The 19,566-nt window shown below is 43.2% G+C and overlaps 2 protein-coding genes across 2 annotated transcripts in view; both read right to left on the bottom strand.

The window, feature by feature from the left end:
• Positions 1-19,566, bottom strand: part of LOC311590897 (leukocyte immunoglobulin-like receptor subfamily A member 3) — a gene marked incomplete at its 3' end in the record, with an annotated part of 108,770 nt that overhangs the window by 43,570 nt on the left and 45,634 nt on the right. The window lies entirely within an intron of this gene.
• On the bottom strand, positions 6,990-11,461 carry LOC311591284 (leukocyte immunoglobulin-like receptor subfamily A member 5). Its single transcript, XM_084770753.1, has 4 exons — positions 11,401-11,461; positions 10,761-11,055; positions 7,499-7,537; positions 6,990-7,362 (listed from the first exon to the last, which is right to left on the bottom strand). Exons 2-4 carry the CDS (start codon positions 10,879-10,881, stop codon positions 7,109-7,111), a joined length of 414 nt encoding a protein of 137 aa, XP_084626879.1. The 5' UTR covers positions 10,882-11,055; positions 11,401-11,461; the 3' UTR covers positions 6,990-7,108.

Raw genomic sequence — 19,566 nt, 5'->3', positions numbered from 1 at the left:
CAGCTTCTCTCTCTCTCTCTCTCTCTCTCTCTCTCTCTCTCTCTCTCTCTCTCTCTCTCTCTCTCCCTCTCTGCTCTTCACTCTTTCCTCTTATGCTGTAATTCCCCAGAAGTTGAAGCTTTGTTATTTTCTTTTCATTACCTCCCACCATTCTCTTGACAGTTTAAAGCCTTCTTGATTTTAATGCATGGCTGGCTGGCATTACCCTAGCACAAGATTCTCTGCAGAACTACATATTCAGCTATCCACATAGCCATCTGCCCGGCTAACTAGAGGCTCTAGGAGGCATCTCAACCTAGTAAGGAAAATTACTAAGGAGAAACCTGTAGTTTCTCCATAATAGTTCACAATTGTTCTATTCTTCCATTAACTCAAGCCTTGGAGCCATCTTTGACTCTTCTTTTTCCTCATATTTTCAAAACAAACACATCTTCAAAAACAAGGGACATATTTAACAACTATATACTAAATCTACACTACAGAAGAGATGGGTGATTCTTGGTGCAGAACTGTGAAAGGACAAAATGGATCAGATCATCTTATTGTGTCACAGTTGAGAAAGTGCAAAAATAGGTTGGGGACACTTTAGGAAGACACAGAAGTCATGATCTGAGGGTGAGGATTAAACAATGATTTGGTGGGTTACAAGTTACTGATAAAATAAAAATAAATTCATTTTAATCAATTCATGGAGAAGAAGGGAAATACCTTATTTATGTAAAAACAAAAAAACCCAATTAGTACACTTAGACAAAGTGAATTAGAAAAGTTACCAATTTTCACTGTAACAATTACCTATGTATACAAGAGTAATTCATGCAAGACAAAAGCAGCAAGTGCTAGATGTTGCCACTGGCATCTCAGTGACTCTCCCTGCAAGTCTCTATTGGTTACAAAGGAAGAACAGAGACCACAGTGGAGAAAGTAGTTTTATCAAAGCCAGACAGAAGAGCAACCCTTTTCTACCCTGAGATAATGCAGTGCAAAGGGCATGGCATCCATTCCACGTTGTGCCCACCCCCAAATGTAAAGTGTATACCTAATTATGAGAAAGTTCAGAGAGACTCAAAGTGAAAGCCATCTAAAGAACAACAAAGTATTGACCTGCATTTTTTTAAATTATCAGTATCTTTAAAGGCAGAGGAAGCTAAGACAGGACACACTGTGTGACACATGGCCCTTGGTACTCTTCTGCTTTAGCCAGGATACATGGGGATAAATAGTGACATCTGAACTGGGTCTCATGTCACATTAGTTATCTAATTTTGATAATTATTCTATAATGTGTGGTGTGTGTGTGTGTGTGTGTGTGTGTGTGTGTGTGTAAGAGAGGCAAAGTATATATAGGGACTCATTGTATTCATTTCTAAAACTTTCCATGACCCTAAAATTGTATTAAAATAACTCAAATTGTATATACTCACTTATATCTGCATACTAGTCCAAGGGGCTTCTCCCATGAAAGCCTTCACTTACCAGGAAATTGGGACAGAGGGGAAGACATCCTACTGGGACTCTAGATGAGAGAAGCATGGGAGAATAGCAAAGAGGAAGGATCCAGAGGGTCCTAGAAACCTACAAGTAAAACATTACTATAGGCAGATTTGGGCCCAGGGGTCCCGCTCAAACTAACGCACCAGCCAAGGACAATACAGGTGGTAAACTTTAAACCTCTACCCAGATCTAGCAAATGGGCAGAACATTCTCCACAGTAGAGTGGAGAGTTGGATATGACTTTCTCATGTACTCTGATGCCTCATATTTGACCATATCCCCTGGATGGGGAGATCTGGTGGCACTCAGAGGAAGGACAGCAGGTTACCAAGAAGAGACTTGATACCCTATGAGCATTTACAGGGAGAGGAGGTCCCCCTCAGGAACAGTCATAGGGGTGGGGAATAAGGGAGAAATGGGAGGGAGGGAAGAATGGGAGGATACAAGGGATGGGATAACCCTTGAGATGTAACAAGAATAAATTAATTAAAAAACTTTTAAAAATATTTTAACATTTAAAAAAAAGAAATTAAACACTGTCAAGCCAAATAATTTAATTTTTAAAAATGGGGTACAGAACTAAGCAGAGAACTTTCAATAAAGGAATATTGAATGATCAGGAACTGCTTTAAAAAATGCTCAACATCCCTAGTTATCAGGAAAATGCAAATCAAAATGACTCTGAGATTCCATCTTATACCTGACAGAACAGCTAAGATCAAAAACTCAAGTGACAATACATGCTGGTGAGGATTTACAGAAAGGGGAACACTCTCCATTTCTGGTGGAAGTGCAAACTTGTACAACCACTTTGGAAATCAATCTGGCACTTTCTCAGAAAATTCGGAATAATTCTACCTCAAGACCAAGCCATACCACTCCCAATCATATCCCTGAAAGATGCTCCACCATACAACAAGGACATTTGTTCAACTATGTTCATCGCAGCTTTATTCATAATAGCCAGAATCTGGAAACAACCTAGATGTCCCTCAACCAAAGAATGAATAAAGAAACTGTGGTAAATTTATGGAATAGAATACTACTCAGCTATTAAAAGCAAGGAAATCTTGAAATTTGGAGGCAAATGGATGGAACTAGAAAAGATCATCCTGAGTGAGGAAACCTAGATCCAGGAAGATATGCATGGTATATACTCACTCATAAGTGGATATTAGCCACATAATACAGGAAAACCACCCTACAGTACAGATATTGATGCACCAACCAAGGACCATGTTTGTGGACCTGGACCCTCTGCTCAGATATAGTATATAGACAGCACAGTCTCCTTGTGGGTCCCACAATATGGGGAGTAGGGACTACCTTTGACATAGACTCTTGTGCCCATTACATGATCACTTTCTGCCTAGCAGGGCAGCCTTGCCAGGCCACAAAGGAAGAGGATACAGGTCATACAAATGAGACTTGGTAGACTGAGGTCAGATGTTAGGGGAGGAGGGCTCCTCTTTCTGAGGACTAGGGAAGGGAGGGAGAGGGTGTGATGGAGAGAGGGTGGGACTGGGAGGAGATGAGGGAGGGGGCTACAATTGGGATGTAAAATGAACAAATTAAAAATAATTTTTTCATTTTTTTAAGTATTTTTTTCCTTTATTAATTTATTCTTGTTACATCTCAATGGTTATCCCATCCCTTGTATCCTCCCATTCTTCCCTCCCTCCCATTTCCCCCTTATTCCCCTCCCCTATGACTGTTCCTGAGGGGGATTTCCTCTCCCTGTATATGCTCATAGGGTATCAAGTCTCTTCTTGGTAACCTGCTGTCCTTCCTCTGAGTGCCATCAGGTCTCCCCCTCCAGGGGACATGGTCAAAGTTGAGGCACCAGAGTATGTGAGAAAGTAATATCCCACTCTCCACTCTAAACCCCTACCCAAAAATAAATTTTTTAAAAAAGAAATATGTTTTCCTTTCTTCCATGAGCTCTGGGATACAGCAGTGGAAGACATGAAAGTATTAGTAAATGAAGGCATGTCCAGCAGGAAGAGAAGATGAACCGGGAAGAGCTTGTGTTGTGGGCGTAAACTCGGTTTGATGTGTGAAAGCTCAACTGACTTTGAACGTCAAAATGAAATGTTGTGAAATATTGCAGGAAAACCGAGCCCTCTGGAAGGATTTAACATTATGAATCAAGAGGACCAGAAAAGTTTTTCCTAAAATGCTATGAAAGGAGTGGGGACAGGAGAAGAAGACAGAAAGACCTTGATGTGACAGTAATAACAGAACATTTTGAGTCACACTGAGCCTTGACTGTGCCAATGACCAAAGGGTAGAAATAACGCAGAGTAAGGCTGTTTGCAATTATTACAAAATAATGAAAGTGGAATGGTTGTGGAAGCTGTGAGGTCCACTTTCTTCCTGGCGTGACCGAAAGTGTAAGAACGTATTCACAAGCCCTAGCTGCCTTGCTGAGGAGCTCACCTAAGTCCTAGACAGGCTGTGATTTTTTACTTGCTGGTAATTTGCATCTTTTTCTGGCCATTAAATGGAACCCAACTCTTCTTTATTTTAATTAAAATATACCTTTAATATAAATAGAATCATATCACTTTCTTCTTCCTCTTTTCCCTCCGTTCCATCTCAGTTACCCTCCTTTGAATATCTCCCTATTTTTTTGGTCATTATTGTTTTACACACACACACACACACACACACACACACACACACACACATACACACACACACACACACACACACACACACACACACACACACACCTCTGTTTTTGTTTTGTTTGTCCATTAGTCCATGGCTAACCACTCTGCACTGAGCAACCAATAAGTTATTTTTTTTCCTCTGACTCTCTTTTAAAGGAGAAACTTTCCTTTTTTAACCCTTTGAGTCTAAATCTTCTCACTTTTTCTCTTCCCTCAGTTACTCTTTTCTCCAGACCACAGCTCCTCAGCTAACACTACAGATTCTGTCTAACTGCCCAGCCACTAATGCTCACTGTAGGATATTCAATACTTTCCCTTAAAATATGGGAGTAACATTTACCAATGCTAAGGTAACAGCCTCCCTTCTTCCTCCCTTGGGCTACTATGATGATGTCCTTTATTTCACTGTTAATGTTCAGGTCATTCAGTCCGCTGATGTGGAGGCTTTGATTTTGTACTGTACATTTCTCAAAAAAGAAAACAAGATACAAGGTACAAGTGGTGGAGGGGGAGGAGGTCCCCCTCGGTCACAGACATAGGGGAGGGTAGTAGAGTGGAAGTGGGAGGGAGGGAGGAATGGGAGGATACAAGGGATGGGCTAACAACTGAGATGTAATATGAATAAATTAATAAAAATGGGAAAAAAGATACAAGTGCTGGTAATGACTCACTGACCTCTCCAATCTGAACCCCTATCTCTACAACGGGATATGAGAAGCAATAGTGTAGCCTTGGAGGAAATGCAAATGATCACGAAGACTTACAGAATGTGAGAATACTGAATACTTGGGGAGGTCTATGTTCAGGGAAGTTGTCCTTCTCTCTTCTGGACATGTCACAACCCCAAAGAGAAGCACATGCAAATTCTCCATTTACTTATATTGCACACAGTTCTCAGATCCTACTTAATGCCTCTGTATCTGTCTGTTCTGAATGTGTCACAGGACAGTACTTACCCAATAAGTGACACTGTGTGCCCCACTCTTTCATTGAGCACAATTTAAAGGTCATCCACATCTTAATACACAACAGTGTTTTGATGGGTAAAGTCATATTTTCTTGCTTCATGTCAATACTTTAGACGTTTCTGAGACCCAGAAACTAATGTGTGAAAAAGGAGATAAGTAATCCTTTCCCCTGATGAGATCTCATGAACAAGTGGTGTTCCCCCACCAAGTCACCATGAGAACCACGCAGAGAGGCCAGAGGTTATAGCAACTTCCTCTTCTCTGGTCCCTGCATGGAGCTGACTGACTTAGGGCTAAGGGGAGAGCCTGGGACTTCCCAGCAGCCCAGTTATTTCTGTTCCATGCAACTAGCCCTTTGTTTCTTGGTTCACTCCACGTGCTCCCTATTCCTCCTTTCATGGCCTCAAATAGCAATCTCTGCATTACTGATGTTGGTAAAGTTAAGACGATTTTATTTTCTTTCCAAGACAAAAACAGTGTTCCCCCCACCACAGCACTGGGTTTCATGGAAACATGTTCTTTCCATATAGTGGGGTAAGGAAGACCACAGTCTCAGCTGTGTAGGTTCTGTGTGAAGTGCCTTTGCATTGACAGCGCTTGTCCAGAGCTCTGTGATTCACAGTGTCTATTAGCATTGATGGCTGTGAACCATGAGATGCCTATTTCTTCAACAGGATCAAAGTCTAAGGCTTTCAGACTCTCATGAAATCATGGCAGGATCAGAAACATCTTTTTATTCAGATGACAACTCCATTGTTATCCCATCACCTGTATCCTTTTTTAATGGTGAGAAATGAGACATTTCACTTTAATGTAGGAGGAAGACAGCAATGTCTACTCTCTTCATCCACTTTCAACCTTGTTCTTGAAGTCCCAGCTAATAAAGACCAGTAAATGAAGGTTCGCATATTCAGAATGACTTTGTGCATGATTGTCTATGTAGAAGTTCATAACTGTTAACTTTGTAGAATTAAGAAGTGGTTATATTTTCCCATTTTATTTGGGTGGGTGTGGTTTGGGTTGTGGTGTGTGTGTATGTGTGCGTGTGTCTGTGTGTGTGTGTGTGTGTGTGTATGTGTGTGTGTGTGTCTGTCTGTCTGTCTGTGTGTGTGTGTGTGTGTGTGTGTGTGTGTGTGATGTCAGATTCTCTGGAACTGGAGTTGTGAACCACCATGTGGCTGCCAGCAACTGAACCAAAGTCATCTGCAGGAGCATCCAACGCTCTAAACCAGTTCCCAAATAAATGATTATATCAAAGAGAGTCAAGGTTGATTTATTTACATGTCAATTGTTTTTTCTGTTAAAATGATTGTTAAATTTGATTGAAAGTATATCAATACCATGTATCATTTCCAGACTTCTTACAAATAGGTTTACATATATCTTGTGAAGTTAGCCACGAAGAGATTATATTATATACAGCAATCAGCAAGTGTCACACATCAGAGCTCTTTTAGAAAGTGATACTACAAAGCCATGTCAACCGTTCTCCCATCAGAGAACTCCTTCAGACATCACTGTGTTGATGGCTGTCAAGTCTTTACATTTTAGGAGAAACTACACAATAAGAACGTGGTGAGAATTGGAGTTTGAGGGTCCCAGAGACAGTTTCGGGACCTGATTTTTGGTCAATTATTTTTATTTTGAAATCTGAATTTTGCTCATAGCTACTGTTATTGAGCCAAATGTCTTGTTCTTGGTAGAAAGGACGAAAATCTCAAAATGCAATGGGCAATGTGGCAATTTAAAATGAAGAAAATTGTCACATTACGTAAGAGAAAGTGGAAGATAGATGAAGGTAAGGACCCCACCAGGCTTTAAAGCGGGATCTTCCTCGGTATGTGGTAAGAAGAGAGGAAGCATCAGTCAGCAAAGGCTCACAGCAAGGTGCAGAGAAAGTCCTAATCTGGTGCGGGAGCACTCTACCCCAACACCAAGACCTCTCCCTGAACACAAAACACACTCTTTCCATTAACAATATTGAAAACAGTTTCCCAAATAAGCCTCAGATTTTCTTACAGAAATACTTGGAATCTTCAGACATATTTCCCAAATCTGCCACCCATCTGCACTGCTTTCTCTTCTGTTTGTTTCCCAGATGTGTGTCAGATCTGACTCTGACTGTGCCAAGCCTTTAGCTGCAGAATCCTGAAAACCAGGAAGACCAAGCCAACCACAAACAACCTGGATGACGTTCTTCACTGTATGATCCTGGGGCTGTGAGCCTGTGGATGAACAGGTCAGGGCAGACAAATGTCACTCCTACATGAGTGAGTGTCCTCCCATAGCGTCTGATTCCACTGGATAAGGACGACTTGACTCTCTGGGTCCAGCCCTTAATAAAGACCTCCCATTGCTCACCTGTCTTGGCTTCTGATGAGTTGATAGTCTCAGATGTTCCTGGAAAAAAAACACAAGGAAAAGAGGTAGAATGCATGACGTACTTAAGAGACCTGAGCCTCTCACATGGGATTCCTGTTATTTCTTTCCTTCCTTGCATGTTAGTCCCATCACACTACTTCTTGAAGATTCTTTCCCTGCTTTGGCAGAGCTGCCTCTGGTGTTCTTAATGAATCCTATAGCTCCAGTGATCCTTATTTCTTCAGAATATTAGTCTCATCACAAGTGATGAACTTGTGATAAAAAAAAATGTTGGCCCACTTCAGAATGAAGGAAGCCTCCTTTGCTCTCTGCTCAGTTTGGGATATAGAGGGATGGACATAATCTCCCTTGAGTTACTAGCTGAGGCCCCAAAGCCCAGGGCTGATGGGTAATTTTCAGGGGCTCCTGGAGTCAGGACACAGGAATATGAGACTTTGTCCCTTTCATGTATAACAGCTATTTCCATGGTGTTTCACCATTTGTTCAGCATCTTATTAATTAAAATATCCTCACAAGGACTTGTAGATATCCTTACAACACACACGCGCGCGCGCGCGCGTGCGCGTGCGCACATTTGTGTGAAGTGATAATGATTAAAAAAGAAAAGGCCTTGAATTTGACAGGGATATAGGAGGAGTTGGAAAACACAGAAACATAAAGGGGTGTAAATGATGTAAACACAGGATACATCTATGAAATTCTCAAAAAAATTACATTAAAAACTATGTACATGATTATGCAGGTGGCTCGGCACCTAAGAAAACTGCGTTTTTCCATAGGACCCAGATTTGGTTCCCACACAGCAGCTTACAACCATTTGTAACGGCAGCCCTAGAATATTTGATGCCCTCTTCTAGCCTCCAATGGTATTACATGTAAGTAGTTTACAGACATACATGCAAGCAAACTCCAATACACATAAAATAAAATGAAATCGTACACACTTGTGTGAGTGTGTGTTCACGTACATGAAAGTAGATGTGAGTAGACTGAGCGAATGTACGGTAACAGAGGGATGAGAGAAAAGGGAAGGGTCGTGGTGTGAATAGGGTAAAACTACACAATATCCCTGTATGAAAGCATCTTTCTAAAACGTATCACTATCTATAACGGACATACACCAATAAATAATTTTTGAAGAAGTAGAATTTTTACCTTACTGATGACTTTTCTCAGTGAACCAAAAAAATAAAAATTAAATTAAAAGCTATTGGAAAAGAAATAGCCTACCGCTGACCTAAACAGAGAATTCTCAACAGAGGAATATCAAATGGCTGAGAAACACTTAAAGAAATGCTCGACCTCCTTAGTCATCAGAGAAATGCAAATCAAAATGACACTGAGATTCCATCTTACACCCATCAGAATGGCTAAGATCAATAACTCAACTGACACCTCATGCTGGCGAGGGTGTGGAGAAAGAGGAACACTCCTGCATTGCTGGTGGGAATGCAAACTAGTACAACCCCTTTGGAAAGCTATCTGGTGCTTTCTCAGAAAAATGGGAATAGGGCTTCCTCAAGACCCAGCTATTCCACTCCTTGGAATATACCCAGAGGATGCACTACCACACAACAGGGACATATGCTCAACCATGTTCATGCCTTATTCATAATAGCCAGAACTTGGAAACAACCTACGTGTCGCTCAATAGAAGAATGGACAAAGAAACTGTGGTACATTTACACTATGGAATACTACTCAGCTATTAAAAACAAGGAATTTCCAAAATTTGTGGACAAATGGATTGAACTAGAAATTGTCATAATGAGTGAGTTCACACAGAAGCAAAAAGAGCTAAATGGTATATACTCACTTATATCGAGACACTAGTCCAAGGTGTACGTCCCCATGAAAAACTGTACCTACCAGAATAGTGGGTAAGAGGGGAGGACATCCTATTGAAACTTTAGGTGTGAGAAGCCTGGGAGAAAGAGGAAATAGAAGGATCCAGCGGGTCCTGGAAAACTACAGGCGAGTCTGGGCCCTGGGGCCCTCCACAAACTGTGGCAACAGCCAAGGAAAAAATAGGCAGTAAAACTTGAACCCCTACCCAGACTAGCCGATGGACAGGACATTCTCCAGTGTTGAGTGGAGAAGGAGATCTAACTTTCACACAAACTCTGGTGCCCCATATTTGAACATGTCCCTTGGATGGAGATGCCTGGTGGCACTCAGAAGAAACATAATAGGTCACCAAGGAGAGACTTGATACCATATGAGCATATTCAGGGGGAGGAGGTCCCCCTCAGACACAGACTTAGGGGAGGGGAGGGGAGTAGGGGGAAAGTGGGAGGAAGGGAGGAATGGGAGGAGACATGGGATGGGCTAACAACTGAGATGTAATATGAATAAATTAATTTAAAAAAAAACCTTTTAATACCAAAAAAAAAGAAATAGCCTACATAAATATGGAATAAAATAATGTAGAGAGTTAAGGTTTTCTTTTCTTTTATGTGTTTCATCATTTAAATATAAGTCTCCCCCAAAAAAACTAACTTGGTGATTCCTAGACAGGTCTGGAGGGACTATGGCCCGAGGGTTTGTGAGGAGCCAAGACCATAGCCAGCAAGCATCTTGGACCTTGGCATAATACATTGAGTGGACCTGGGGCAGGCTGCCTTGTGACCTCTTTCCCTCCTTGCCTCAGGGTACATTCCAGAAGGCTGCCTTGCAACCTCTTCACCTCCCTCAAGGTACTCTCCAGCCATTCTCAGTATTCCCGGAATTACAGAGGCCTTCAGAGGATGAGTGAAATGAAGTCTATCGATAACATCTTGTGCTTCTAGTTGCTTAACAATTCCACCCAGTCCCAGAACCACAGGGGCTCTCGCCCTGCCAAACTTCCTGACTTCCTGATAGCTTGCAAAAACCGCCCACCCGGATCACCCCACTCAGCCTCCTGCTTTAGTGGTATATAATTGTCTGTGAACAAATAAAATGTGGTCAGCTTGATCAGACTCCTTGACTTGCCGTCCGTTCTTCACGTCTCTTGTCTCCCTAGGGGTCCAGGGGTCCCAGTTGATTGTCCAGTGGGTCCGGACATGGGTTGAGCTGATTCCTCCTCATGCTCACCACCCATCATGCTTTGGAAGTGTTACTGCCCTTCACACTCTGGAAGTGTGACTTCAGAAGAGGCAGAAACCGCACTTAGCTACCCGTTCCCTTGACAACAAAGCTCATGGGATATAGTTTAGGATCACAACAAATGATTGAGTCATCCTAGGTGGGGCCGCCTCACCTGATATGCTTATCTCCAAGGGGTCACTGGGCATGGACCACTTCTGTGGATTTCTTTTGTAGCAACCACAGCATCTGACTGTCCCCCTGTTGCAAGATGTTATAGTGCCCACAGAAAACATGGCTTGCAAATGCCCAGTGAAAATACACTGTGAGTCCAGGGTTCTGGAGAACTTGGGTTCTTCTTCCTTGGTCAGAATAAACCCATTATATCTCTTCCATGAGATACATTGAAGGATCCAGAGTTCACAACAGGGCTGTTCGGATTGACAATCTAGGTTTGCTGTAGGGGTCTCCTAGGAGAGACAGAGAGAACGTGTTAATTGACTCACAGCTTCCACACTGTCCCATAGTGATGCGTTTTGAGTGAGAGCACCCATTTCCTAAGATTAGAGTTGGGACTGGAGATCCTACATCATATGTGCCATCAGCAGCAGGAGAGTCACTATGCTCTGATAAATCACCACGGGTTTCATAATAACAGCATATAACCCTCAATGGTGCTGTTCAATAGAGGAACTCAGCTTTGTTCCCAGCCTCAAGTGAAGTCTATTTGCACCAGCAGTCTGGACTTCTCTTTTTATATGCTTGGTACTTGTGAGCCCTGGAGGTCCCCTCACATGAGTTGGTCATCTTCATACCTCTGAGGACCAAGCACCCTGGCTGAGCCCTGCTTTGAGGTGGATCCTTGCAAGGAAATCAGAGCCTCAGTCCTAGATCCGCCCCATGCAGATCTCACTGTTCAGTCTGGGGACCCTCTTGGTTTCTCCAGGATTAATTCATGTCTGCTGCTCTCCGTTGCTTCCAGGAGACTGCAGCTCACATGGGGCTTCATTGTGGGAACGGGCCCAGAAGAGAACACAGAAAAACTAGAAAAAGGAAACAGCCGTTCTCACAATTCTGGGTGTGGTTTCCTCTGGAGAACAGCCTTGTGGGTGGAACCACCTCTTTCCTTAGCAACATCACCATTTCCATCTCTCTCTGGAAACAACCGCAAGGGCTATTTTTAATCTTCTTTCTGTTTGTGGTTTTTGGGGACAGAATTCCTCATGGTAGGATCAGGACTGATGCCTCCATAATATTTGTATGGCACACATTTCCCCTGCCAGTTAGAACACTAGCATGTCATCTCTGAACTTCCTCATTTGGAGCAATTTGTGACTACCCATGGCATTACGGTATCTAAGACTTTCAGAAGCTCAGCCATCACTGTTCCCAACCCAGGGTACAACACATGTGTGGAACATTAGAAGCACACGCTGTTGCATAATGCATGTGTCCCCCCCCCCATACTCTGAGAATTTATAGATTATAATATGTGTGAAATCTGTAGACCATCATGATCAGAGGGAGAAGAAGAGAGAGAGAAAAAAAATCCCTGAATGAAAAGGGACTGATTTCCCACACCATGGCGCAGATCTGGGAGGAGAGTGGGTGCTGAGTACATGGCTCAGTGTTAAGAGCGATTGCTGCACAAGCATGGAGATCTGAGTTTGAATCCCCAGAGTTCATATAAGAAGCCAGGCATGGCCACACAAGCCAGGAAATCTAGCTCTGTCTAGGACGGAGATGGAGAAATTGTTGGGGCTCCCAGCCTTGTTCCAAGTCCAGTAAGAAACCGAGTTTCATGGGAGTAATGTGGAGAAGGATAGAACAGAATACCCGGCCTTCTCGTGTGGTTGTGCATTCAGAGACACCAGTGCATAAACACACTAAAAATGGGTGATGTTAAATAGAGGCTTACTTTGTTCTTTTTGTAATTGTGTTAAGTTTATGCTTCAGTTTTCATTTGAGATATTGTCTATGTCTTAGTTTTTTGTTGAGTGCCTTTTTTTGGGTTTTTGCTTTTGTTTTGTTTTGTTTTGGGTTTTGTTGTTTGTTGGTTGGTTGGTTGTTGGTTTTTCTTTTCTTTTTCTTTTTTAATTAGAAGATACTTCTTTTATTCATTTTTTAAATTTATTATAATTTATTCAGATTACATCCTGATTTCTATCCCCTCACTTCTGTCTTTCCGTGCCCATCCTCCCTCCCTCTTCTGCCGTATTTCCCCTCCCCTAGATCTCACACCAAAAGGGATCATTTCCCCCACTATAGGACCACAACCTATCAGGTCTCATCCAGATAGCTTGCATCCCCTTCCTCTGTGTGCCACCGGGGCGCCACAGGTTGGTTGGTTTTTCGAGACAGGGTTTCTCTTGTAGTCCTTGGCTGTCCTGGACTTTCTTTGTTGGCCAGGCTGTCCTCAAACTCACAAAGATCTGCCTGCCTCTACCTCCCAAGTGCCGGCATTAAAGGCGTGCGCCACCACATCTGGTTTGTTTAGTACTTTTGCTTTTGTTTTGTTTTGTTTTGGAGACAGGGTTTCTCTGTGTAGCCTTGGCTGTTCTGGACTCGCTTTGTAGACCAGGCTGGCCTCAAACTCACAGCGATCCGCCTGCCTCTGCCTCCCAAGTGCTGGGATTAAAAGCATGCACCACCACTGCCCAGCTTGCTTAGTACTTTTAAATATTTATTTTTATTATTTATGTGTGTGTATTTGTGTGCACGTGCGCATGCACATGCAGGTGCACACAGACATGTGTGGGAAGGGTGGGGAGATATGCACATGTGAGTTTTAGTGCATGTCAGAAGCCATGGAGCTAGACTTCCAGGTAGTGGTAGTAAGTCTGACATATCTGCTAAAAGCTAAACTTGGGTCCCTCTTGAAGAGATACCAGGCTGTCCTCTAACTTTTGTCAATCCTCCTACCACTTGCCTCCTTAGTGCTAGGATTACAAACTTGCACCATTTGATCCAGGTGATTTAGAATATTTGTTTATTGTGTTCACTAGCCAAACCAAAAAAAAAAATCCACTCTAGGAAGATTCTCTACCTCAGCATCATATATGAGGGAAATCCCAGGAAATACATCTTTCCTTTGTGTCACATGATCCTCAGAGGCCACCTAGTATTCTCCACTTTGGCTCCTGGGTTCAGAAATTCTACTGATCAAAAGACAGCAGCGGCATTTTTCTTTGTATCAACATCAATAATTTCCACAACGTATATCTATAACTTCTTATTTCCCTATGTGCATCATTTTTATACATTGAGCATAACAGGAAATGCACAGTGAACAGGATATCTCAAACTTTATACTAAAACCATTGCAAAGGGGGTAGTACCGCAATCTATGAGGCCCAGCAACATACCAACCTCTTCTACGTATTCCAATCATCCCTACTATGTCATGGTATCTGGATTCCCTGGCCTGAGAATAAGTGATGGAGTATTTCCTCTGTTTGAACCCAGAGCCTCTTGCATGCTAAACAGGTGCTCTACCTGAGCTACGTTCTCAGCTGAGATGTTCCTCTTGAACCAACAAGCCTACACTCAGTGCCCTGGACTCATTTACGCTGTCCTCCCTACAGGCATCAGGAAGCAGGTGCTGCCCTCTGCTGGTAAAGATGAGCTGCATGACTTGTGGCCTGACCTGCCTTCTTCTGAGATAGGTCAGATGTTGAGCCACAGCTATAGCAACATAGTCCCTGATTTAAAAAAAAAAAAAAACAAAGCAACTCCCCCAGAAACTTGCATCTGTGCTGATCCATCACTCTTGTCCCACGTTGCTGCATCCATGGTTCACCCTTCATGTACCGCAGTTACTGAGCGCGTACCTGGTAGACTCTGCTAGCTCGGGTCTGCCATCCTCTGTGTCCATCAGTGCCCCTAATTGAAGACTCCTTTTACCACTCGGGGCTCTCTAAGTGCTGGTGTTACTCCCCTGGAAGGCACTCTGCACAAGGTGTGTTTGGGTTCTTTGGGTACACCGGTGAGTACAAGTCTCCAATGCTGTTTGTACAAGACCACAAGAAGTCCCTGAGCCTGGATATTTTGTTTTTGTTTTTTTGTTTTTTGATTTTTGGTTGTTTTTTTTTTTTGAAACAGGGTTTCTCTGTGCAGCCTTGGCTGTCCTGGACTCGCTATGTAGACCACGCTGGCCTCGAACTCACAGCAATTCACCTTCCTCTGCCTCCCAAGTGCTGGGATTTAAGGCGTGCACCACCACGCTCGGCTGTGAGCCTGGATATCTATTTTAATTTTTAGAATGTCTAAGAAAATTGTTTATTAAAATATGTCCCCTAAGAACAAGGCCCTCTGAGTCGACTAAGCAAGGCTCATAGGAATCCACAGAGACTCAAGCAGTAAGCACAGGGTCTACATGGATCTGTACCACGTCCTCTGTGTATATATTATGGCTTTCAGTTTAGTGGGGTTTTTTAATTAATTTATTTATTTGGATTACAACTCAATTGTTCTCCCATCACTTGTATCCACCTGTTCCTCCATCCCTCCCACCCCCACCCTATTCCCCTCCCCTAGGTCCATGATCAAGGGGGATCTCCTCTCCCACTTTATGGTCACAGGCTATCAAGTCTCATCTTGGTAGCCCACCTATTCTTTCTCTGAGTGCCACCAGGGCTCCCCAGCAAGGGGAGGTCGTTAAATATGAGGCACCAGAGTTCATATCAGAGTTAGTCTCTGCTCTCCACGTAACTGTGGAGAATGTCCTGTCCATTAGCTAATCAGAGTAGAGGTTCAGTGTTTACTAATTGTATTGTCCTTGGTTAATGCAACAACCATGTTCATAGCAGCCTTACTCATAATAGCTAGAACCTGGAAACAGCCTAAATGCCCCTCAGTGGAAGAATGGATAAAGAAATTGTGGTACATTTACACTATGGAATACTACTCACCTATAAAAAACAAAGAAATCCAGAAATTTATGGATAAATGGAGAGAATTAGAAACGATCATACTGAGTGAGTTAACCCAGAAGCAGAAAGACTCCCGTGGTATATATTCACTTATAATTGGACACTAGCCCAAAAGGCATGTCCCATGAAAGTCTTGCATGCTAAACAGGTGCTGTAGCTGAGCTACATCCTCAGCTGAGATGCTCTGAACTCATTTACACTCTCCTCCCCACACACATCAAGGAGCAGGCGCTGCCTTCTGCTGGTAAAGATGAGCTACATGACTTGCGGCCTGTGTCCCAAAGGAGATTGGGACAGATGTGAGGACATCCCACTGGGACTCTATGTAAGACAAATATAGGAGATGGGGAAGTAGAAGGATCCAGAGGATCTCAGAAACCTGCAAGAAGAACATCGTGATGGGTGGATCAGGGCCCAGAGGTGTCTGCTCAAACTAGAGCCTGGATATCTTAAATGGTGGTTATTGGGGGGGTGACATCCCTGAGGCTATAGAAATCAGATGATATTGATTTGGATCATGGGTCTTAGAATGTTTCCTGAAGACCTCATGGGTAGATGGTGACTTTTTAATCTATCTTTCTAACCAGGGTAGAGCATTATTTGGACTTGAGGCTGACAAACACATTAAGGCTTCTGCTCTTTGTGGGAGAATGATCTGGAGAGGATTGTGTTTCCAGATCTGACACCATGTCAACCAGTCAAATCAGCATCACATACCTGGACTCACATCTTCCTCCAAATATCAGTGTGCATATCTGTGGTGGCTTGCCTAAGAACAGCCCACATAGATTTATATATTTGAGTGCTCAGTCATAAAGGAGTGGAAATCTTTGCCTGGATTAGAAGGATTTCAACAAGGTGGCCTTGTTGAAGAAAGTGTATCGCTGGGGTGTGGGGGCTGGCGTTAAGATGTGAGGTGTGAGGTTTCAAAAGCCCATGCCAGACCCGGTCACTCATTCTCTTCACCTGCAGGTCAGGATTTTAGCTCTCAGCAACTGGTCTAGCACCATATGTGGCCCCACTGTGATAATAATGGATTAAACCTCTGAAAGTGTAAGTAATCCCTTAGTTAAATGCTTTTCTCTTATAAGAGTTGCCTCAATTAAATGGGTCTCTTCACAGCAATAACAGTGATTAAGACAGTATCCAACTAAGAAGAGACTTGATACCCTATAAGCATATAAAGGGGGAGGAAGCCCCCCTCAGTCACAGTCAAAGGGGAGGGAAGTAAGGAGAAAATGGGAGGGAGGGAGAGAGGAATGGGGGGATACAAGGGATGGGATAAGCACTGAGATATAATATGAGTGAATTAATAAAATAAAATTTAAAAAACAGACAGTATCCAAGAGAAAAATGGAGAGTGCATGTGGAGCCTCTGCTTGAGTTCTGCAGATGCCCCAGTTATACTCAAGCACAAAGAATTATTGCAAAGTTGCTAGGCTACTCCTGTCCTTTCTATTGCATTCTTCAGCCTCGCTGAACTGTAGGCATTCGCTGCGTGCATCTGAGTCACATTAGAACATAGTTTATTTCTGTTAGTTGGCCTGAGAATCACTATCTGTACGACTGTTGCTTTGGAACTGTGCACTGAAGCCTGCACTCCCTGGTGGGCTTCACAACTGAAGACAATGAGCTCCCCTTCCTGAGAATCCATCAAAAGTGCATGGTGGGGCAAGAAAGAGACATCAGTGTGGAAAAGTGGCTTGTCGCGGGTAGGTAATCAAGTTGGAGAGAGATTAGAAAGAAGGGAGAGTATGATAGTTTTAATATGACCTCCATAGTCTCAAGAACTTGACCACTTATCCCCAGGTGGTGGCACTGTTTGGAGAACTTGAGGAGGTGTGTAGCCTTGGAGGAAGTATGTCACTGGATGACCATAACCCATTGGGGAATAAGGGTCCCCAATGGTAAGGCACCTAATGGGAGGACTGGGGGTTGAGGAATAAAGATAACAAGAAATAAAGACGGCAAAAAGCAATGATTAGGACTGGGACCAAGAGGTCCTGCAAAAGCTGATGGCTTAGGCAAAGCAAGTTTAAGAAGTACAGCATCATATGTGCTATTTGTAGGGGGATGTTGGGTCAATGTCAGTGGATAGCTAAATCGGACAACGTTGTCATAGAGAACACAGAATAGCACAGACAGAGATGCCTTAGTTGTGATCATCACAGCCCAGGAATGAAAATCAAGTGTCCAGAAACCACAACTTTGACTCTTTAAAGATACTGGCTCCAGCCCCAGACCAGCCTTGCCAACCAAGTCAGCTACTGGACAAAGACACAGAATTAATAATACTGCCCTTTTTCCTTTCATCGGGGCCTCTGAGAAAACCTTGGGTAGGTCTGGCTCCCAACAACTGGAAATGGGCTTTGAAAGTTTAAAGACTAGAGATGGTCAGTAGAAGGGTGGATAAAGAAACGGTGGTACACTTACACTACGGAATACCACTCAGCTATTAAAAGCAAGGAATTCCTGAAATTTGTGGACAAATGGATTGAACTAGAAATGATCATAATGAGTGAGTTAACCCAGAAGCAGAAAAGGTCAAATGGTATATACTCACTTATATCTGGACACTAGCCCAAGGGACATGTCCCATGAAAGTCTTCACTTACCAAGAAAGTGGGACAGAGGGGAAGACTTCCTGTTGGGACTCTAGGTGAGAGAAGCAAGGGAGAATGGGGAAATAGAAGGATCCAGAGGGTCCTAGAAACCTACAAGAAGAACATTATGACAGGCAGATCTGGGCCCAGGGGTCCTGCTCAAATATGACACCAGCCAAGGTCAATACATGCAGTAAACTTTGAACCCCTACCCAGATCTAAGCAATGGAAAGAAAATTCTCCACAGTTGAGTGGAGAGTGGGGTATGACTTTCACATGAACTCTGGTGCCCCATATTTGACCACGTCCCCTGGATGGGGAAGCCTGGTGGCACTCAGAGGAAGGATAGCAGGCTACCAAGAAGAGACTTGATACCCTATGAGCATATACAGGGGGAGGAGGTCCCTCTCAGTCACAGTCATAGGGGAGGGGAGTAAGGGGAAAATGGGAGGGAGGGAGGAGTGGGAGGATACAAAGGATGGAATAACAATTGAGATGTAATATGAATACATTAATAAAATATATATTTTCAAAGAAGACTTGAGCTGGGGGTGGTGGCACATGCCTTTAATCCCAGCACTCGGGACGCAGGGGCAGGTGGATCCCTGTGAGTTCGAGGCCAGCCTGGTCTACAAAGCGAGTCCAGGGAACTCAAGGCTAAACAGAGAGACCCTGCCTCGAAAAATCAGGAAAAAAAAGATTAAAGTTTAAAAACTTGATCCATTTCCAGTTTCAATTTGCTTTTTTCTGTTTGTGGTTCAAGAGATGAGCTCAGCATCCCGCTCCATCTACCATACCTACATGCTGCCTCTGTCCTGCCATTATGAACTCTAACCCTTCAGAACTGAGCACCAGAATAACCTCTCTTATATGTTACCTTGCTCATGGTGTTTTATTACAACAGCAGTAAAGTGATGCATAAGCTGGTAGCAGAGAGTTGGCTGTTGCTGTGGAGGCCAGCCTGGTCTACAAAGCCAGTCCAGGACAGCCAAGGGATACACAGAGAAACCCTGCCTTGGAAAAAAAAAAGAAGAAGAAGTTGTGTTCTATAAACAAGCTTAACAGGACATGCTAATGTGAGCCTGGAAAGCAGTTCTGAGACCAAAGCAGACTGAAGAAACTTGACTCAAGAGGTTTCAAGGGAGTCAAGGAGTTTAACTGTAACTGGGCTAGAGACCATCCCTGCAATATTTGGGCAACTGATCTGGCTTTATTCTGCCCATACCAAGAATTTGTGTGATGCGAAAATAAAATATAACGGGCTAATGTCTTTGGTGGAAGCAAAATAATATTGAATCTGAGTTGTGGTTGTTTTTAATGCATGTTTGTCAGATCTACAATGAAAAAGAGGAAGCCAATGAGCAGCACTCTATGTTTTTTCGCTTCACTTTTGGCCTCCAGTTCTGTCCTGCTTGAGTTCCTGACTTCCTTTCAGGATCGTCAGTGA

Source organism: Acomys minous, assembly GCF_964271855.1.
Source record: "Acomys minous genome assembly, chromosome: 20".
NCBI lineage: Eukaryota > Metazoa > Chordata > Mammalia > Rodentia > Muridae > Acomys > Acomys minous.
Note: the sequence above shows the minus strand (reverse complement) of the source record. Positions and strands in the feature narration are given on the sequence as shown.